The sequence below is a fragment of the Strongylocentrotus purpuratus genome, unplaced genomic scaffold (assembly GCF_000002235.5).
Source record: "Strongylocentrotus purpuratus isolate Spur 01 unplaced genomic scaffold, Spur_5.0 spur5_scaffold_8, whole genome shotgun sequence".
NCBI classification, from domain to species: domain Eukaryota; kingdom Metazoa; phylum Echinodermata; class Echinoidea; order Camarodonta; family Strongylocentrotidae; genus Strongylocentrotus; species Strongylocentrotus purpuratus.
The window spans coordinates 3,384,400-3,407,674 of NW_022145614.1; the positions used below are offsets into that span (position 1 = coordinate 3,384,400).

The 23,275-nt window shown below is 37.5% G+C and overlaps 2 protein-coding genes across 4 annotated transcripts in view; both read right to left on the reverse strand.

Annotated features, from left to right (window-relative positions):
* The window catches only part of LOC100890759 (GPI ethanolamine phosphate transferase 1), a 39,002-nt gene extending 36,832 nt beyond the window's left edge, over positions 1-2,170 (reverse strand). For all 3 annotated transcript variants that reach the window (XM_030975111.1, XM_030975112.1, XM_030975113.1), the window contains exons 1-2: positions 2,089-2,170; positions 610-847 (exon numbers count right to left, since the gene is read on the reverse strand). In XM_030975111.1, coding sequence (XP_030830971.1) covers positions 610-836 — 227 coding nt within the window. In that variant the 5' untranslated portion in view covers positions 837-847; positions 2,089-2,170. The remainder of the gene's footprint in view (positions 1-609; positions 848-2,088) is intronic.
* A 1,838-nt stretch (positions 2,171-4,008) lies between these two features.
* On the reverse strand, positions 4,009-18,019 carry LOC576814 (transcription initiation factor TFIID subunit 4). The gene is made up of 11 exons (XM_777083.5): positions 16,732-18,019; positions 15,701-16,081; positions 13,908-13,997; positions 13,039-13,368; positions 12,541-12,656; positions 11,761-11,933; positions 11,252-11,382; positions 10,836-10,961; positions 9,766-9,939; positions 8,883-8,972; positions 4,009-8,331 (listed from the first exon to the last, which is right to left on the reverse strand). The coding sequence occupies exons 1-11, from the start codon at positions 17,980-17,982 to the stop codon at positions 8,227-8,229; spliced, it is 2,967 nt and encodes a 988-aa protein (XP_782176.2). The 5' UTR covers positions 17,983-18,019; the 3' UTR covers positions 4,009-8,226.
* Positions 18,020-23,275: the final 5,256 nt, after the last annotated feature.

Here is a 23,275-nt window from a genome sequence, read left to right on the forward strand (position 1 = left end):
GACTGAGGTACACAGAGAGAAAAAATGAGGTACGTTGATTTTTCTTTTGTTATAATCCTAGGCCGTGGAACGCTTTAGTACTAAGAAACGTAGTATTAAGTGGTATATAAATATGACTTTTGTTATTACCATTTCTTTCCTTAAGTGCAAAGAGTAATTAAAAGTTTCTTATTTTGATTTGGAAAGGCCAAGTTTTGTCCCAACCAAGTTTGAAGTCAATAAGGAGTTATTTATCTTCCTCTTATTCTTGATGAGATGTGAATACATGCCTTACCTAGCAGTAGTTACCAAGTGAGGAATGGGCTATGTCATGAAAATAATGATGAACAGATAGATGGAATCAAGATCTATAATCTGAAGGATATTAGTGTCATTGAGCTTAGTAGAACAACTTTAAAAAAATCTTAATTTTGAACTCCCACAAAATATAAGGAATACCACTCAGTTAGAATTAAATCCCAGCTGAAAACAAAACTGTTCTTGAATGTGTAATCTAAGTTTTTGTGACATTCATACAGTGATATTCTAACACGCATCTATAGAGACCATGTTGGTATTATGCATTTACTAAGCAATGTACTATTATTATAATCATCTATTTTGAGGCACCTGAGATACGGAGCTCTGCTAGTCCCATCCTCCTTGAGCTCATAGAGCTTATCAGCCCTGAGCCCATCACCTACGAAGAGAACCAAACGCTTGGCTGGAGGTTCATCTGGCGTGGAGTGAGGGGTCATACCATGGACAAGGGGAGACGTGAAGTAGATGTCAAAGATGGAGGCAAACAGGATGAGATGAAGGATGAAACCAACAATCACCAAGTAGATATCCATCATGGAGAATACATCTTTGGAAAAAAAACAGAACAAGGCAGAAACAGTGTTGATATTGATTTAATCATGGCAGCAATTTAGCATTGACCACTAGCTATGTGTTGCTAGTGTGCTTTAATTCAGATTATTATGAACAGACACTTTGTCTTTTTCCATATTCATAATAACTAAAAATGTATTGTTCAATAGCTTGTCCATGTAGATTGTGCGCTTTATTGTTGGTGTTCCTGGTGTTGGCTGTTGTTGTTGTCGACCGTTGTTTTGTTTTCATTTTTTTTTTTTGGGGGGGGGGGGGGTTGGTTTGGTATGCAAACATTTCTATCAGAGGAATTGCAAGCGTAAGCAGACTGCTATTCCCATCATTGTTACTCAGTGACTTGTCAATTATTTGACCTTTGCCCTCGGCTCTACGATCTACTATTATATGGTAGTGTGACCATAGTTTGCGCATGACCCAAGTTCACTATCTCAACAAAGTGGTAAGATTTCAAAAATCTGATATCACCAATAGAAAGAAGAACATAAAATTACTCAGAAACAGAATATTCTCTGGAATCGAGTGTGAAATTATGAAAATATTGACAAAAGACTGGCACATTTTGCAGTCATTTGCCTCCCTTCCGAAAAATTATTATATTACCGATATTAAGATTCTGGAAATCTTTAGATTTTGAGAGTAGACAGGTCTATCCTCAAAATTGTAAATAAGAAGTGATACCAACTGATTGTATGATATATTGCCTTGCAAATTATGAAATTACCTTTTTTTTTGATGGATCACATTTTTTTATAAATCAGCTGTCAACTCACGTGCCCGAAGTAGGGTCTCGTTTACGACTTATTTTAGTCGCAACACGCGCACGCAGATCCAACATCAAATTTTTAGATCAGGATAGACTATAACATTTTCTAATATTTTCAAAATCTCCGCGAACTTTGGTCACCCCTTGTTGATAGTAAAGACTTACTGCAGGGAGCTCCGCCGTCGAAGGCGTCGGACGGCGGAGCTCCCTGGGCCGGGTTAAGTAAATACAAGTAAACTAATGGTGTAAAAGTCCGACATTAAACTCAACGTGTGGGGCAATAGATCTAGTCAAATAAAAATTTCTGAATGAAACACCGGGAAACTCGCCTATCTTCATCTTTTACCCTTATGGTTTGGAACAAAAAGAATAGAATACTAGTTCAGCACACGAATTTAGTGTTCACACATCACACAAGTAACATAAACTAGATATTGGACTACTTAACATACCGGTACCAAAGTATATTAATCAGCTAAGATTGGTCAGTCCCGAAAAACAGCAAAAAGTTAAGAATATAGTGTTTATCAAGACGTTCCTTTTTATTTCTTTTGCTTGTTTTGACAAATAGTATAATCGTAGTATAATTAATCCTATTGATACATTTCATTCCAATAATAGCTCAGTGCCAATGAACAGGATAGAAAGGGGTGCAAAAACAGACCTATAAAAATAAAATATCAAATTAAATGAAAGTTTTCACGAGACCTAATTCCTCAACTTTTCGAGCCTCTTCATATTGAATAAACTACAGAAGTAAGTCAGAGTTAATTGTCTTGATACTATCAAAGGTATACCATATTGTAATGGAATAATTACTATAAATTCCATGTAATCACCCCCCCCCCCTTTTTTTTTTCTTCTAATTTTCTCTCTCTCTCTCTCTCTTCTCTCTCTCTCTCTCTCTCTCTCTCTTTCCCTCTCTCTTTCCCTCTCTCTCTCTCCACACACACATTCCTGGAATCAAAATAACAGTTGCCGAACTGCATAAATTTTAATAGAGATATAAAAATACACAAAAAGAAAAATAAACTACACAAAATGGCCAACAAAAAGTGGTATCATTTCCCTTTAATTTACTACTCCAATAGAAAATTCACTTTAATTTTTACCATCTTGTTCAATTACAAATAACCTTATTCAAGTTGTATCATTAAACACACATCGCATTTATGTAAAAGATATTTCCTCTCACTTTAATCTTATTTCTATAAAAGCACATATCCTGCATACAGGTTTTCAACAGAGTCATAGGCCTGACAAGTATTTCAGCAATTTTTATCAAAATACAATTACATGTATCTCTGTCATATATGAGGGGGAAACATTATCATTTTAACATCAATAACAAGTATCCTATTTTTGCCTGTATATAAAATAAAAGCAAATCCGCTGTCATTTTCAATTGGGTCCTACTCCTAGCTATTCAAATCATATGATAGAAAGTAATAAGCAATGAAAAGCTTCCAAACATCAGCCAATCAGGATTATGCTTCTGTTACTTGATACATATAGCACTTTAACCCACTGGAAACAATTTTTATTTAACATAAACTTTACATAGCATAGAGGGGCATCATGCAAGGTATCTTGGACATGGTATTTAAGAAGTTAGTATAAAGTGCACATAGGACATAACAAAACAACAAAAAACATCATCTTTTAATAAACATAATTGCAATATCAAGGGAAATATTCCATACACCTGTGAATTAAATAGCATGAAATGATGAATGCAATAAGCTAGTGAGACAAGAAACCAAGAAAGACGTTTAGTAGAAGTTTTAAAGTCATCATAGCCATGATAATTTTCCAGTATTTTATCAATCCCCCCCCCCCCCTGCATTTCTAAGAAGATCCATTACTATTATTTCATTAATTGGGAAACATTATCAGAGTCTATACAAATCAAATGAAGTTGGAGAGGAAGGGGGAGAGAGAGAGAGAGGGAGAGAGGAAGGGGGAGAGAAAAAGAGAGGGAGGGAGAGAGAGAGAGAGAGAGAGGGAGAGAGAGAGGGAGAGAGAGAGAGAGAGAGAGAGAGAGAGGGGGAGAGAGAGAGAGAGAGAGACTAGGCAGGAAAGAAAAACAAAAGAGAATTTTAAAAGCAGTGACCAAGCTGCAAGACTTTTAGGAAACAAGTATGAAAAGAAAAGATCATTAGATAACATATCTTTCACAAAAATAAATGAACCTGCACTTTTAGAAAAGAGTCAAAAGACATCAGTAATGATGTGCTCTGAATACCACAAATAAAATTATGAGAATATGAAAGATTTTGGAAAACATTGTTAAGAAGATAATGTAGCCAAGAGATCTGGGGAATTAAGCAAATTAATGACTACAAAATTATGAATGACAATGAAGGAGAAAATCAAGATGTTGCTTCTTTATTACAGGGTACTATTTCAATTGTACTATCTCAAATGTCAACTGGCCTGTGAATCTAGCACCATATAATATGTAACCAGCTACTTCCATTTCGTTCCCAGAGGAACATAGAATATTAAACATGTTTTCAATATCATGATAATTACCATTTTATAAAGAAAGTAATCTCACACAAACTAAAGCTCTTTAAAAGAACATAGTTTTTGTATTTTCATTTTGATTACAACCATTTTCAGTTTTACAAAAATACATTAGATGTGATTCTAGTATATAAACATGTACTTTTGAAAGTCAACTCCTTATACATTGTGCAAAGAAATAATATTGAATAATTTTGTGGAAATTCTTCTACGGGTAAATTGAACATTTGGGAACTCTTCATATGTTGCATATATGCATATCCTCTGGTATCTGTGTTTGTGTCTACTTTGGCATAAAATATAAGAAGAATGAAATCTCTTTGCAATTATGCATACCCCCAAAATAGCAGAAAGCAATCAAACATCAGTATACAGTAATGCTCAATTAGTTTGGGGTACAATGTAGGGGTCATACTATGAAACTGAGCAAAAATATAGTGCTTTTACTAAACATAGGCTGCATGTATTCTTACAACCAGGCATGCCTGCTTTAACAGGTATCCCGTCCCCTGGACTACTTTTACACCCAAGGACTAACCTACTGGACGTCCCTAACAGAACACAAAACAACAATGCAAAATCACAAAAAAAACATCACCTGGTTTTCTTTACTCATCAAAACAACTTTCACTTTCTTTGCTCAAAAATAGAAACAGATTTTATACAAAATTCAACCTGGGCAACTGAAAGCCTGGAAATACAAATGTGATTAGCATTTTCAGATTAACTAACATGTATATCATAAATACAAAATGAAGGAAAATATAGATATAGTGTTTTGATAATTTTCAGAGCTATATACAAATGTAAGAATATAAGACATCCAAACTGAAATTATACACATTCCAACAATACCATGATAATAGGCGCTATGTTCTTCAATCCATGGGACAAGAAATTAATGTCCATTATTATGTTTAGAATAAATTTGTTGCTTGATCTCAAAAGAATCCATTCTGCACTTTCAAAGAATAAAATAAGTTCATATCTTAAGTATTCCTCATAACAAAAATTAATGAAACCCAGTTTTTTCAAAAATGGCTTGTAATTCTAGTAGTGTAAACAAATTGAAAAGCACCAAATAAACAAACTTGCAAGTAATTTGAATTTCTCTGCATCTTAACTTCTTTATTATTCCTTTATTAGGACTGTTAATAACGAGTAGGCCACATAACTTTTGGAAAGACAAAGTTCAGTCCGTCAATAAGAACTATTCATCATGTGTATGCTCCTACCCCAGGTTTGTTTAACAACCTCTAAATCTAAATAAGACGAGTCAATCTAAGAACTTAATTTTTTCTTTGCGTAGCTCTTGGAAATAATGAAAGAAAAAATGCTGCCATGTCCAATTATGAACAGAAATTAATGCTTTGTTGGTGAACTACTTATGCAAGATGTGGTGCATGTTTTGTACCCTTTCATATTGCATTGATGGAAAACCTGGACAAATAAAGAGGTGTTAAACTGATTCCTACACAGCATTACAGCCATTTTATTATACACACCAGAGAGCCTTCTTCGGAGCAATGCACTAAGTACATCGTCATTTGCCAGAAAATGAAGTGATTTATAGTTTTTAGAGTAAACTGGACTTCATAAAGAATATAAATCACATACACTAAAATAGGAAATAAAGAAAGGTAATTTTTATTCACAATTGATTGTGTACACATATAATGCAGAAAAATTGATTACATGATTAGAGTGCAATATAAATATACTCTTCACACTTACTCATGAAAACAATTAGAACTAGAAGCTGACTCTAGAAAACATTCATTACTATTTGTTAAAACTGTACATCTGCCGCGAGATATCTTGAGGTACACCACACAATGGTCGCAAGAATCTCCAGTAAAAACCAACATTTACAAAGATACACCATCAGAGAATCAATGGCCGCAAGAATTTGATTTGACCATCTTGTGCATGTGCAACATAGATGAATGATAGTTGTCATCTCAAATCAACTCATTCAAAATTTCTCTCATGAAAACAGAGAATGCATAGTCTTGGTGGATTTTATACAAAGGTTTTTACTTTCTAGAGGGAATCGGTTAACTTCTTTGAGGGGCCTTTCTGCACATGTTCTTACACAAATATCAAGAGTGACAAACAAGAACAGAGTAGAGGGCCTTGGCTGTATGATATAAGCTTTCTGTAAGATAATAAATTGAAGGAAAACATGTGGCTGAATTAAGATATGGATAATATTTTGATAACCTTGTACAGATGTGACCACACCCTCAGAATTCTTCCCAATTTTTCCAGTGGTGTACACTGTATGTAACCTCTTTCTGACACAAATTTTTCTTATTAATCCCTGAATCACAGCAATAACTTGACGACAGTAACCTTGAATGATGCATATGTTTATTTCCTAATAAAACTATGATGAGTTCATATATTCGGAAATGGTAACTTATTTGTTTAGCACCCAACTGTTTTTTTTGTTTTTTTTCATTTCATTATTGCATGGAGTTTATTATTTGTATACGTTCCATCAAGTGTCACCTGTCAACAAAAAAACATAGATATACACTTTTTAACAGCTAATGTGTACTTTTACAATTTTATTCCCAAACAATTATCCTAAAATAATTAGAATCAGATGTCATTACACTGGTTATTGCAAACACTTGTAAATGAATATAGATGGTGCTTAGTTAAAGGAGCGACATTTCATGTCAAACAAAAGAAAAATATACTGGTACTCAGGGGGAAATAACAGAACCACAGGTATTCAAAAATATCATGACAATGTTAGGAAAAAAATATGTTTAGCTCCTGATTTTAAACTGGCATTAGCACGATCATTGGACTATCTTTATCATATCATTCTATTAAATACCTTGTATGCAGGAAGCAATTGTTTGAAACGATAATAATAATAATGATGATGATAATAATAATAATATTAATAATAATATGGTAATAATACTACTAAAAATAATAATAAAGTATGAGATTTCTAAGGCGCCATATTCACTCGAAAGCAAATGCTCAAGGCGCACTTTTGAAGATTTTTTTTTTAATAGTCTTTCTTATCCTAACTACACACTACCCAGATGCTTTTTATAATGCTTCCTTTCTGTTAGGGATTGGTTTTGTGTTTTAACTTGTTTTTAACTGAAGCTTAAGATAATTTTTGTTTAACTGAAGCTAACATAACTACAATGATGTATCCATTACCCTAAGAAGGAACTCTAAACGATATCCATAAGAGTTATTTTATGCTAGAAATTAAGATTGTGCAGTGTACGAATCACAAAACATCTCTGACAAAGCAGAATACAATGAATCTGTTAACATCACTGATCCCAAATATGCAAAGCTACAGAATATAGGTCAGGTAGAAAGAATATGGTATTTCAGCATTCTAAAACAATCTTATGCATTTCTTGTCAAAATCAGCAGTGAACTTGACAGTGATACAATTGTGAGAAAGATATGTGCATCTGAGAATAGAAAGCTGAGCACTACACCACACCGATATTCAGTTCCTCTCCAGTTTAGGTAGGTGATTTGTCCACATTGAGGCAAGATCTCTTGACTTCCATACCTCAAAGCCTTACAGACTCGGCCCAAAGGTAACTCAAGATGGAGAAACCCATTGGAAATGTTAAAAGAAAACGAAGCCTGACTTAGTTGGATTATCTGAAGACGCATAGGAGCTAAGGCAATCATAGTCATAGATTACATTGGATGATATCAATTCTACAGCACCCTTCCGTTTTTGAGGAATACAGAGCTGAAGAGCATGGCTTCCTTCCACTTGGTGCTGCATATTCTATGTCAGATAAACCTTGCAAAATGATGTGCACGAGCCTGTTGATTCCTTGCAGTGACGTCAAACCAAAAGCCATCCATACAATAGCAATAGCCATGCTACATCTGAACGAGCTAAATCATCGAAGTCTTGGGCATATCAGCCCCATGGATGATCTCTCTTGGCTGGTACAGTATCTTCAATACCTGGACAGTATTATTGTAGGATAACGGTGGTCTTTGGGAACTAGCAGACATCTGTAGCTGGATGATACCTCTTCCATTGTAACAGATCATTTGAGGTACATCTTGTAGAGTAGATGGGATTTTTTGGTTTCTGGTTCTTGCTCCATTAGGTACAGTAAATCCTTCATGTTTACTCTCTTCGTGCGACGAAACTGGAAAAGAATAAGAAATTCATATGGCTGGTTGGTTGTTTGAAAGTGGCTATTGATCACCCAAAAATACATAACCTTGAATCTACATAACATTTAAATAACTCTTCTGTAGTCACATGCTACCAGATTACTAGTGTATAACTATTAGCACACAAAACCCACTTGCATAGTATAGTCAAATCTTCTTCTGATAACTGATAAATGCTAATCCAAGTAGTCATGAAAATGTACATCTGCTAATTACACAGTCTCCATAATATATCTTCTTTTTTCCCCAAAACAAAGTTTAATGATTATCTCCTTCATATTGTTTAATGATCTAGAGTGTATTATTTCCAAACAAAAACGTGACCACTGTATTTGATTTTGTTTGTTCATTTTGTTTTTGTTCTCAAAAACTCTGAATTATCATTTTACAGTAGATTTATACCAAAGAAAGTATGAAGAGGCTAGGAATAGGTTAATAATCTTTACCCACTTGTTCTACTGCCAAAAACATGATTACTTGTTAGCAGTACCATGCTAGTCTCACAATATAGATAGGGACTTACCTGTGTTCTTAGGAATGGAGTTGTATTGGAGCTTGGAGAGTTCAAGGTACTTAATAATGATGATGATGATGATGATCCACTAGCACCACCCTGTATGTAGAACAGAACAAAGAACTGATTATTTGAAAAAGGTTCCTCGCAATTATACATAGCACCTAGTGTCATCTAGATTCACTTCTAAACGTGCGTTTGTCTTTTTCATGAGTTTTTGGACTGTTAAAACAGGATTATCCTTCCACATATCAGGAACATTACCTCCTGGACAATTCCCCCCCCCCCCCCCCCCCCCCCCCCCGTTCATTAGTGGGGAAGACCACCTGTATAATAAGTTTGTTTTTGTTTTTTTTTTTAATTAAGAAAAATTGGGGGGGGGGGGGGGGGGGGGGGGGGGGGGGGGGGGGGGGGGGGGGGGGGGGGGGGTGATTGCTCTAGAGGTACTTTTCCGGGGGGGGGGGGGGGGGGGGGGGTAGTTTTCGGAGTTGATTGTCCAGGGGTAATTGTCCTAGAACCGTCCTTCCATCTTGTTACACAGCACATACTTCGATAACCAAATATGCTGAAAATGTTAGGCTTCTGTTTTCTTTTCAATATGCTTTTAATGGAAAAGAATGAAAGGAACACAAAACACTAAGTGTTTCCTTCTTCATTTTTATAAATATGTTTGTCCAATTTAACCAAACAAATGAATGATCTGAATGAGAAGCAGCCATGAATGTTCTTGAAAATCTCATAATCGATTAAAACAGTGAATATTGTCTGTCTGGAGACAAAAGGTCTCTGTGTTTGAACACACAACTTTATGCAACTTCTGGCTCTAAACAGAGAACTTCACTTCATTTTCTGGTGATTAAGAAGGAAAGAAGTAGTGAAAAAGAATTCTTACCTGAGATGAGCTAGGAGTTGGTGAATCTAGTTTCCTCTTCTTCCTAGGACCAATGGCTGCCAAGGCTGTAAGATTAGCTTCCGCCTGTCTCACCTGCTCTAATTCCATTTGTTGCATCTCTTTTGCTTTCTGCTTCAATCTTAGCTGCTCAGGGTCCTCTTGTTTTGAACGACTCTGTTCAACAACAACAAAACAATAACAGGCATCAATTTGCAATTATCTATTTAATCAATTGTCACAAAAATATGAAATAAATCCATTGCCACGCTCTATAATAAATTCAGGAATTCTCTATTGCTAGTTTTTTCATACGTTCACATAATCCAAAATCCAACTTTATTCAAGTCATAAATTTGATTAAGGTAATCTATGAGAATTAGTAAGGGTACAAAAATAATACCATTGGCATCAGTGAACTCTTATGTTAGTATATCAAGCCACCTAATCTCCCTGTGGTGGTGCCTACTTCATACCTAAAAGGGTTCTTTATCTAATTTACAATTAATGTCTCAAAGGATTCTTGAGAAATCGTAACAGCAGGATGTGGGTAATTCCATAAATTAGGGACCCACTATGTGACATTTTCAGTGTCCCACTTACATAAGGAACCCACACATATTTGTGGCCCTGAGTAAAGACTTAAATAGTGGAGTGATGTTGTAAAGTGATTTCCAAGCATAATATTGCATCCTCATACTTAGATTCACGTAATAATCTCACTCCACTATTTGAGTCTTTACTCAGAGCCACAAATACGTGTGGGCTCCTTATGTACCTGGGACACCAAAAATGTCACAAAGTAAGTCCCTAATTTATGGAATTACCCATGTATAAATTACATCAAACCAAAACATAATATTTCCAATAGTACCTCAGGTGGCTATACAAACAAGGTAACAATTGAAAGCGCATTAGAAATAGAGCAAACTGTTAATTCCATAGGAAATAAAGCAAACTTCTACACTGACACCTCTAATGTTAATTACTTCTATCACCAAATTGTTCAGAGTCTTGTCAGAGAGAGAGAAGAAAGATTACGAATATTGCCAACATTTATCAAGTATACTAACCTTAGCTGCTCTGAGAAGTATTTCTCTTTCCTGCTCATCTCTCCTTTTTCTTTCTAATGCATCTAGCTGCTCGAAGAACTTCAGCTGTGACCGTACATCATTTATTGGTTCATATCTTGTATCATTCTGGTTGAAGAAAAAGACAAAAATAGACAATAAAATTGAATTCATATAATAACTTTGCACTAAATGGTTATTACTTTCTGGAAAACTATTACCAAAATCATTCCTAAACATTCATAAACACAAAAAAAAACATATGTGACTTCTTTAGGCATAAAAGTTTTATTCTTCCTTCACTTCCACACATTATAAATTAATCACCTTTCAAAGGAGAAACTTTGCTAAAATCATGTTATTCCAGTTACTCTGCCCACATTCTTCACAGCATATTCACTAACGTTTTGACAACTTACCCTATATATCTCTAATCTATGCTGTGATATAACACTCAGCTGCTCAACAACTTTTTTTAATCTTTCTTGAACTGCCAGTGAAACAACGTCTAAGACGGCCGGTGCAGCATCAGAAATCCCATGCTTTGTACCTGAAAAAAATCAAAAGAACAAATTTTCTCTATCATCGTTTATAATGAAATTAAGTTTGAATGGAAATGGTTGACAAAGTGCCATGAACCGTCAGAAACCAATTAATTACAAAACTGTCAAGCCATAAAAATAAAAAATCTTGGAATGTGTAACAAACATTTCATCAATAGACAAGAAGTTATAATAACAAAATAAATAATAAAATAACATTTTTCACTGTTCAAAATCTATTATTCACCTTTTTTTATAAAGTTTACTTACACGACAATGGGAAATTCATAATCTATTCTTCCCTATATTTTTTTTCTTCAAAGATTGAATGTAAAATATGATCATGATCACAATCTTGTGAGGTCATGGACTGCCGTTAAACTCACATATTTTACTCATGCAATGCTGTAGAGGTGTTTTGTGGAGGAACTTCTCATCTTCACATGACCTGAGCTGGGTGCCTACAAAGGCTTCGTTGGTGGCAAGAATACGAGCACTCTCCTCTGATAGATTCACACCAGCCATTGATGCTACATCATTGATATCGTCATCGTCCCGACTATCATAAACAAGATGAAAAATAATATTATTCTTCCATTCAATGAAATAGCAAGTTTTTTGTATACTATTCAGACAGATCAAACCTGAAATTCCAAACTTGTCCAAATTATTTTTGATAATTCATACTTTACACTGAAAGCCATTGACTTACTCATTTGTATTGCAATGCAAGTCAAGATACATAAAGGTAATACACACAAAGGCACATCTCTGAAAAAAATAAGGTATTACATTGTGACTATTCATCCCCTTTGTTCTCCTTTGCTCAAAATTCAATCCATTTAATACATGAATATAGAATAAGAGCAAACCTAACACAAACCTATAAAACAGTTCCAGCAGAAATACATTGTACTAATCAAAACATAATAGCCATAGACTATCAAATATCAGAATTCAACTTATAATCTGATAAACCATTTTCTCTCATCTCAAAACCAGTACAATTTTGTAGGTACATATATACAACTAATGTTTCATGCGGCGCAATCAGTATTCTTGTATCTAGTTATTTTATCTAGTTATTATTTATTTGTACTGAAAATGCTGGATTAATTATTAGATCCAAGTGAAACTTTTCCTATATGAAGGCATCAGTTACTAACCTAAAGCTTGCAGATGTATCTTTACTCTTGTCTTTTCTAGAAGGTGTAGCTTTTCCTCCTGAAGACTTGCTGGAACTACTTTTACTACCCGATGACCGTGATGGCTTGCTCGATGACTGCAAAGTAGGGCAAGGTAAAATATCAGCTTGAATTATCAGAGCTGAACACTTTGTTTATACGTTCAAGCTTTAAAACTTATTATAGAAAGAAACATTCAAGCATAATATTACAAGACAAAATGCACTGGAAACATTTTTACAACTTCCTCCAACTACAGATTTTTCCCTAAATGTTTTATAGTAGAAAAACAGAGAGCAACCACTAGTTGTACCTATAAAACAAATTATTCCATTCCATTTTTATTCACATTGGGTCCTTCTCAAGTTATTGTACCATTGTGACCATATGGTTTTAAAAAAATTGTAGTCTACAAAATGGTTGATTAATCCAAGTCCAACAAGGTCAGAAATAAACCATCATACTTGGAATTCAACTAACCTGTGATGATGCTTTGGATGACTTGCTCACACCAGGTTTTGCTTGAGGGCTTAGAGAGCGACCAGGAGAACTGGCCCTGGAGTTCTTACTGGACGAATGCTTTTGAGAGGCTTGCTGCGACTGTTTACTACCCTTTCCATCTGCTGCTGCAGCCATAGATGCTGCTGCTGATGGTGTGATCTTGGTGATGCCAGGCTTGACAGGAGTAGCAGCAGTAGCTGATCCACTGGCTGAGGCTGCTACAGAGGCTGGTAAAGGTCCCATCAGGGTCGAGATGTTAGACCCTGAAGTTCCTCGCTGCAGGGTTTGTCTCAATAGAGGTAAACTCCTCTGCAAGGTAGAAAAAAAACAAACATAAACACCAGTTGGGCACATATCGTACAATTGTATCTAGAAAGGAACTGCCTGGAGAATTTATTGGCAAAATTTGATTACACTTTTAAGAAAGTTTAATTGTGTATTTTAACATTTTGGAATCATCTACTTACTAATGAAATGACCTTAATCATGCTGAAAATTGCATACAATAAAAACCACTCCAGAGAGTTCAGACAGATACGGATACATACATGTACTGTAGGTTTATGGGACTAGACATGAATGCAACATCAAAGTTTGGTTTTCAGTTTTAAACCACATGCACTTAAAATTATATTTGGAATAAGAGAGCACTTTACAAGAAATTCTTTTGATTTGAACATATACATCTTTAAATAGCTATAAAAAGGACTAACAGCAAATGAAACACAATTGTTAAACTGACACAATGTCCAAATATCATGATACAAATTTACAATATAGATATGGGCGAAGAGGGCAGGGGTCAAAATGTTGGATACTGATACATGAAATAAGAGAGCAATTTTTACCTTAAGGAAAGGCACAAGATATGGCTGTGGTGAAGAGTTGAGCTCCTTCTGAAGTTTGAGAGTAAACTCCTCTGGTTCAATTTTGGCATCCTGCAAACAAAACGGAAGTACATGTATCCGTAATAATTATATTCCATACAGGTTCAAATTCACACAAGAAAGTCGAACTGACCAAGATATTTTCTGAACATGTTTCATACTAAAAGAGAATATCTTAATTCCCTCTCATTTGAAGACATGGAATTTGTAGTAATTTTGTTTTAAATACATATGGCTAAATATATACAAGTATTGCCTTTTACTACTTGTTTGAAAATGACTACCGGTATGTAGGGAAAGGTGATAGCCGACGTATGCCTCACAGTAAATATTGTGCTTGTGGACTGTCATGCATTCTCTTTAAAGCCCCACTGTCCTACTTGTAGCTACTTGCTCCCTCTATATAGAAAACTTCCCAAATCGGTGCCTGTTGGCCCCCCATGATCCTCTATTTCTTATGTTATTTGAGAGCTGAGTTGATGAGATAGCCACCTGTTAGTGACCTCGCTGTGTGGTCTAATCCCTCCTAGCCACACTAGTGTTGATAAGCTTTAAAGAGTAAACCCCTGAAAACAAATTACCATTTCCTTATGCTTGTGATACCAGAGTAGGATAATAGCAATTGGCATTTGAAAATTACTCTTTCACAAGTGGTGGCAACAAAAAAATTGTTTGCAAATCATTGCTCCTAGCTTGAAGATATGGCATTTAAATTCTGGCATAGCTTTACATCTGCCTCACTAAAATGAAAAAAAAAAATTAAAAGATTTTGTCCCGGGAAAAAAAGGAATTAGCTCAATCCTCTGACCTGGCTGACCATAATGAAAGTTCAATCTGTACATCTTTCTATACAGATAAAGATTTATAAATGGAGACAAGCAATTCTTTTTGCCACACTTGATAAATTACATATATCATCTTCCTCCCTAATATAAATTTCCCTTCTACTTCTATCAAGTGATAATACAGCACAACATTTCATGATGGGGCCTTTTTTTCTTTCTTCAACTCTATGGCCAAAATTCACAAAGGAGGTTTAGATTTAACCCATGGTTTAAACCCTCATTTACATTTTAACCCAAGGTTTAAAGCGCAAAATAAGCGCTACACAAGTCAGAGGTCCAACATTAGACGCACGCAAGGCAAGGTACGCTTATTTTGTTAAAAAGTTAAATCTAAACCTCCTTTGTGAATTTGGGCCTATAGGTCTATAGAATGACTGCTAATTAGTGTTCTGTTCCAAATAGAACTACATATATGCTTATTTATGACACATATTATCTTGTAAGTGACAAAATGTATCCATGAAGGAATTCTTACTATTTTTCATATCCATTTATATTTTATAAACAACAAAAAGAGGGACATATCCTCTGCAAGGGTGATAATGATATGAGTTGACTCCCTTCTGGTTCTTGGCAAAGAATGTACGGTTTGCTCTTTAACATTAAAATACAGTTAAGTTTCTATAAATCCATGGAAATTGTATATGGATTATACATCCCTGTTTCACTTGCTTGTCACATTTCAAAATTCATAGCATGCCTAAAATGTAAGTTTGAAAGACAAGCCACTAATATGTTAATGAAAGGAAGTCACAGGTGAAGGACAGAAAAGCAAATGAACAAAATAATTAAAGGGCATCTCTAAAAAAAAGTCTAAAGTAGTCTCTAGATTTGTTATTTTAAAAAGGACATTGCGACCAGTGAGAGGGACATCACAGGAATGTACTAGGTACTACTCTGTCAACTTACAATGAGGTTCTGAACCAGCATCTTGACATTTTGAACAGTCTCCGGTGGCTGATTTGCATTGGAAGCTAGTTTGATCAAAGTTGTCAGAAAGTTCCTGCATTTCTTCACATTATCCATGGCTGAGCTTGACAGCTGACCCCCAGAGCTGGATGAAGAGCTACCCTGACTCTTTCCTGCGGCCTTTGCCGGTAATGCGCTTTGTTGTAATGATGCATTTGCAGATGTAGCCCCTCTAAACACTGTCGGTGAACCAGAGGCAATGATTACAGGTGAACCTGATCGGGTTGTTGAAACTTGAGGACTGCTTACAATGGCTGAAGTGCTACCACCAACTGATGTTAGGACCCTCCCTTGCTGAGCTGTAGAGGTGACTATCCCCGGCTGCAATAAGGATATAAAACAGTACCATTTGCAATTAAAACTGTTATAACAGTATTGAGTATGATTGGAATAGAGCTGGGCATTCGAACATCATGTGTTGTATTAAAATTTACAGACTTGATACATGAGGACAACTCTCCCTTTATTTCTGCAAACCACAATCTGAATACCAGGATCTTTAATCGATTTCTCATATCATAAGAAATTCATTATGTAAATATATCGTACTAATGATGTGGCCTCCTTTCAATCGATTTAGCAAGTCTATGCAAAACCAATTAATGGCACACATCACAGAGATTTGATAATGCACTGACAAATAAACTTAAAGGAGCCCAAACAATTGTTGCTCAGGATCTGCACCAAAACTATGAGCAAAGGTTAAGAGTCTGGAGAAACAGTTGTAAATGTGATTGCAAGGGCAAATCTTTCTTCAGAATATTAAAGGTTTACATGATGTAAATGATCTCCAGTTTGGCGACTGAGATAAGTATTTAAATTATTTTTAAAAAAAATTCAAGTCATGTAATTACCTGAAGAAATTAAAAACTATCCAATTCATATTATTAATTCTGCTGGTTGATTTTTTGTACAAAACCATGAACTATTTCAAATCATTAGCTGCAGAGAACACTGTTTTTACTCTGTACCTGAACATGCCTATACGTCATTCCTGGAGCTCCTGCTGCTACATGAGCCTGAATTGCAGCTGGATTTCCCATGACGGCTTGTACCGTTCCTCCTTTGTTGATAAGTACAACTCCGGGTGGCAAGGAAGTACCTGGTGGCAGACGGATCTGAACTTGTCCACCAAGTTGCGCTCTAGGAGCAATCATATGATGTCCGCTAGGCATTCGAATTGTCTGCGTTATGATCTGGGGCGACATAGCTTTAGTTCCAGGAACAGTGTTTACTACATATTGTCCTGGTCTCCCTCCCATTGGGGTGGTTGGATTAGCAACATTGATCGTCACAACTTTCTGATTAGCATTGCCCAGTGTCATGTTGCCCGACGGAACACCAGATATTGTTGCAACTCCAGAAGTTGCTTGCTGAATTGTTGATATGTTTGGCTGAACAACAATCCTGGGTTTCATTGCACCTGATTGATCATTACTTGGTAATGTTTGTTGCCTTACAAGAAGCTGCTCTTTGGCTGTGCCAGTCAAGCTGTTTACATTAGAATTCACAATGGCAGTTGCACCAAGTTCATGTTTTGTAGAATTAGCATTTTGCACAGCACTAGGCATGCTAGGCACTGAAACAACTTTAACAATTTGTTGGTCATTGCCAACTGAAGTTCTAATTTGACTCATTACATTACCAGAAACTGCTCTACTGATCGGCGTTACGTTTGGTTTTGGAAGGCCCGCTCCGGTGATCTGCGCCACAATCGCAGGTGACTGTTGGCTCACCGAAACAGTCGTCGCCGTTGGCGGCTTCGTCATCATGTTTGAATTTGCTGGTGACTGCGAGTCCCTTTTCACAATATCACCGATAGTGGTAGAACCAATTCCGTGATTGTTTTGACCATTTCCTTGAGCTGCACTGTCATTTTTATGAGCATTACTTGACGCATTATCGTGATTGAGACCCGCAGTCGGTGTGCCTGTGTTGCCCAAATGCGAATCCTGCATGGTTTGCCTTGCCGCATTCGTGTGTATTGAAACCCCCGGCTCCGCTTGTTTTAATGTTGTTAGCCCGCCAGGTCCAGTTTGTGCACGTACGGAAGAGTTGTCGTTGACATGATTCCTTGTCACTATGGCATCTTGTGATGGTCCAGACGCTGCCTTGGGATTCTGTGGGGCTAACTTTGTTACTAGAGATCCAACCAACGCAGATACCTCCTTTTCGTCAACCTCAGAAGAAAATATATCTTCAATGGACTTCGCACCCGCCATCTTCACTCCACCATGGCTTGCGAATGAATGAAATAACGCATGCGCAATGGAACTATCATGGGATGGATCTTTGCGCTTGACTGTTGCACGCGAAAATAATCGCCCGCTTCCTGCACGTTTACATTCGAAATGATCAAAATCTCATTTTGAACTTTCTTTACCAACGCCCCAACCCACCCACTTTGAGGGGACTGAGGGGTGAAGTATGTGAGGTACATTCAGGGGCGACGAAAGTGGGGGGGGGGGGGGAGGGGGGCAGCGGGGGGCAGTCACCTCCAAATGAAAGAGTGTGGGGAGGGGGGGGCACTGAACGCATGTTGCCCCCCCCCCCCCACCCGCTCCGGAAAAAATAGCAGTAAAGGAGTAAAAAAAAAAAAAAAATGATTTGGATTTTTCAAAACATTTTTTTTTAATAAATACTAAAACCTGTATTGAATCACATAAAAATCACATAAAGAAAAGGAGAGTAAACATTCCGCAAGCCCCTATATTTATCAATGGAGGATTTAATAATACGATACGCGCATATTGTGGAAATGAGAGGATGGGAAAGCATGTGTGTTTTATTGGGGTGAGAAGACATGAGCCCCTGAACACTGGCGTACTGATGGGGGCAGTTGTAACCCCCCCCCCCCCCAGTTAAAATGCAAACGTGGTTTATTTCTAATTCGATACCAGTGACTTACTGTTGCTGAAACGACATGATTTTCCGGGATTTTTCCCTCAATTTTTTTGGTAAATTATACTTTTTTTAACCGTTAGTAGAAAATTACAAATTTTCAAATTAACAGTCAGGCCAAAAAATATGCCTATTAAGTAGCCTTCATGTCAGGGCCTACAAAACGGCTGGGCTCGGGGGCTCGAGCCCCCCCCCCCCCCCTTCACTTTTTCGAAAAAGTATGTGAAGGGGAAAAAAATAAAGAAAGAGAGAAAGAAAAAATGAGTGACCTGCCAGTGTCACAAATGAGGTATCAGAATTTGCTTATCTGCAGACCGTAATTAAATACCTAAAACCCCTGAGCTTTCCGGGGCTCTGCCCTCGGGACCCCCCCCCCCCCCCCCCCACCCCCACGGGTCCTAAAACGGGCCTCTAAATGCTCATCTGACCATATATTAATGCCTAAAACCCCTCAGCTTCATTCTTTACTTTGAAAAACGTTCATGTAACAACTAAATGTAAGAGTTTTTGCTCATTACGCCACTGCCCCTGAAAGGTGATTTTCGCCCCCCCCCCCCCCCATCCAAAAATGCTTCCGGCTCGCCTGGGTACAGTCGTATCAGATAGTTATTCGGGAAAAATATAAATTTCTATTACGAAATCATAGTATAACATTTTTTTTTTTTTGAAGTGGTATACAAGGGCTGGGGATCGGAGAACAAAAATGTTTCGGTGGCAAAGTTGCATGTATTATGTTTAAAGTCATTATTATAGCTTCAAATTAAAGTATAGAATAAATCCTGAATTACAATCCTGCGATACAAACATTTCTGGGTTGTCGATTTTTCTTCAAAGAGGAATAGGGCCTACGGGATGTCACTAACATAAAAACATAAAATAAAAGAAAACAATTTTAAAAATTACCTGCATGAAGATTGTCAAACAACAACAAAATAACCCTCAATTATAAGAAACGGCATGCTTAGCAACGTTTCCTCTGAAACAGAGTTTAAAATATATCCCATCGAAGCGATTAGTCTTATATTTAGCTTTTGTGCTAGTAATTGCAATATGCCTCCAAGGTGACCGTCTATATGGTAGGAATACTTCTTAGGAATGACCGGGGTAACTGAGCGCGTAGAGACAAATGCTGTGTAAATTATATTAAATAATAATCATATTTAATTTTTATATAGCGCTTAACACAAATGTCTTAAAGCGCTTTACAAATATACTATTATTACTAGGTTATTATTATTATTATTATTATTATTATTATTATTATTATTATTATTATTATTATTATCATTACTGTTATTATTATTATCATTTTATTATACTATTATTTTTTTTGTTTAACGCTGACCGTATAAGCCTTTTTAGGTTTCAAAATAGAAGTGCAACGAGAAATCAAAGGAGATTAGGCCTATCTACATGAGTTTTTAAAGAGATGTGTTTTCGAAAATGAGAAATGATAGCAATCAAAATGGTCTTGGAAATTGTGTGCATGCTTGAACTGACATTAAGAAATGAGAAAGAGAAGCATTATTTTCTCTACCAAACCCAAAATGTTCATTATGGTAAACGCAGATTATTGGAGCTTTGAATGCTCTTGTCTAAGGAATACTGAGAAGGCGTTCCATTTTCCGGTTCATAAAAGTTAAAGCCCCTCTATAGTGTCTGGAGCCCCAAAAATTCGATGGCAAAATTTTTAGGATTTATTTAATTATTAGAGAAAGAAGACGATTCTTTGTAGAGTTCTCGACTCTTAATCCTCGTCTGAATTCAGTTTACCCCTTCCGCGCGAAGCGTTGAAGCTTTTACGATTCATCAAATTATTAGAGAAAGAAGCAATTCGTTGTACCGTTCTCGACTCTTAATCCTTGACTAAATTCAGCCCCCCTCCCCCTCCTGCACGAAGCGCGGAAGCTTTGACGTTTCATTAAACTATTAAAGAAAGAAGGCGATTCGTTGTACCGTTCTCGACTCTTAATCCTCGTCTGAATTCAGTCCCCCCCCCCCCCCCCCATCCCGCGCGAAGCGCGGAAGCTTTTACGTTTCATTAAATCATTAGAGAAAGAAGACGATTCGTTGTACAGTTCTCGACTCTTAATCCTCGTCTGAATTCATGTCCCTTCCCCTCCCGCGCGAAGCGCAGAAGCTTTTACGTTCCATTAAATCATTAGAGAAGAAGACTATTCGTTGTACAGTTCTCGACTCTTAATCCTCGTCTGAATTCAGGTCCCCCCCCCCCCTCCCGCGCAAAGTGCGGAAGCTTTTAAGTTTCATAAGATTATGAGAGAAAAAAGACGATTGGCTGTACAGTTCTCGACTCTTAATCCTCATCTGAATTCAGGTTCCTCCCTCCCGCGCGAAGCGCGGAAGCTTTTAATTTTTATTAAATCATTAGAGAAAGAAGACGATTCGTTGTACCGTTCTTGACTCTTAATCCTTGACTAAATTCAGTCCCCGCTCCCCTCCTGCACGAAGCGCGGAAGCTTTTAATTTTCACTAAATCATTAGAGAAAGAAGACGATTCGTTGTATCGTTCTCGAAAATAATCCTCGTCGGAATTTAGCCTCCCCCCCTCCATCCCACGTGAAGCGCGGAAGCTTTTACGTTTCATTAAATCATTAAAGATTCGTATTATCGTTCTCGCCTCTGAATCCTTGTCTGAATTCAGGTTCCCCCTTCCGCGCGAAGCGTGGAAGCTTTTACGATTCATCAAATTATTAGAGAAAGAAGCAATTCGTTGTACCGTTCTCGACTCTTAATCCTTGACTAAATTCAGCCCCCCTCCCCCTCCTGCACGAAGCGCGGAAGCTTTGACGTTTCATTAAACTATTAAAGAAAGAAGGCGATTCGTTGTACCGTTCTCGACTCTTAATCCTCGTCTGAATTCAGTTCCCCCCCCCCCCCATCCCGCGCGAAGCGCGGAAGCTTTTACGTTTCATTAAATCATTAGAGAAAGAAGACGATTCGTTGTACAGTTCTCGACTCTTAATCCTCGTCTGAATTCATGTCCCTTCCCCTCCCGCGCGAAGCGCAGAAGCTTTTACGTTCCATTAAATCATTAGAGAAGAAGACGATTCGTTGTACAGTTCTCGACTCTTAATCCTCGTCTGAATTCAGGTCCCCCCCCCCCTCCCGCGCAAAGTGCGGAAGCTTTTAAGTTTCATAAGATTATGAGAGAAAAAAGACGATTGGCTGTACAGTTCTCGACTCTTAATCCTCATCTGAATTCAGGTTCCTCCCTCCCGCGCGAAGCGCGGAAGCTTTTAATTTTTATTAAATCATTAGAGAAAGAAGACGATTCGTTGTACCGTTCTTGACTCTTAATCCTTGACTAAATTCAGTCCCCGCTCCCCTCCTGCACGAAGCGCGGAAGCTTTTAATTTTCATTAAATCATTAGAGAAAGAAGACGATTCGTTGTATCGTTCTCGAAAATAATCCTCGTCGGAATTTAGCCTCCCCCCTCCATCCCACGTGAAGCGCGGAAGCTTTTACGTTTCATTAAATCATTAAAGATTCGTATTATCGTTCTCGCCTCTGAATCCTTGTCTGAATTCAGGTTCCCCCTCCCGCGCGAAGCGCGGAAGCTTGACGTTTCATAAAATTTTGCGAGAAAGAAGACTGTACCGTTCTCGATTGTTAATCCTTGTCTGGGGCGGCGGCGGCGAAGCCGGCCCAGGAAGCTCAGAGGTTTTAGGCGTTTAATTAGGGTCAGATGAGCATTTTTTTTTATAACTTATTATTTTGTGACACTGGCAGGTCACTATTTGGCGTGGGGTCCAGGGGGCGGAGCCCCCCCCCCCCAAAATCAGGGGTTTAGGCATTAACTTACCGTCAGATGAGCATCTAAGGGCCCGCCGTAGGGCCCAAGGTGCAATCAAGGGGGCAGAGCCCCCGGAAGTATTAATAGGGGTTTTAGGCAATTAATCACGGTCAGATGAGCATATTTTGATGCCTCATTATTTGTTAACACTGGCAGTTAACTATTCTTTCTTTCTAGCTCTCATTCTATTTTATTTCTCTTTAATATACTTTTTCATAAAAAGTGGGGGGGGGGGGGGGGGGGGCTCGAGGCTCCCAATCCCTGAAGTACCTCGGGCCCTGACATGTAGGAATCTCAACAATCACATTTCTTGCCTGACTGCAAATTTAGGAATTTTTCATTTTCCAACAAACACATACAAACGTATAATTTACTAAAAAGTGAGGAAAAATCTCGGAAATGATGTCATTTTAGCATTATTTGTAATCCACCGTTGTGGAATTAGAAATAAACCACGTTTGAATTTGATTTCCCCCAAGCCCCCTCCCCCCTCCCCCTATTAGTACGCCAGTATCTTCTCTTTTCCTTTTTTTCTTTCCCTTTCCTTCTTTCTCTCTTATTTTTTTGATGGGGGGGGGGGGGGGTCAACAGCCTGGGAGGCAAGGCCCTTTCGACCCCCCCCCCCGATCTCCTTCTTCCCCCTTTTCTTTTCTTCTTCCTCCTCTTTCTTTCCCTTTATCCTCTCTTTCCCTTTCCCTTCTTTTCCTTTCTTCTCTCTTTTTTTTTTTTTTTTTTTCGGGGGGGGGGGGGGGGGGGGGGGGGGGGCCAAGGCCCGCTCGGCCCCCCCCCCCCCTGGATC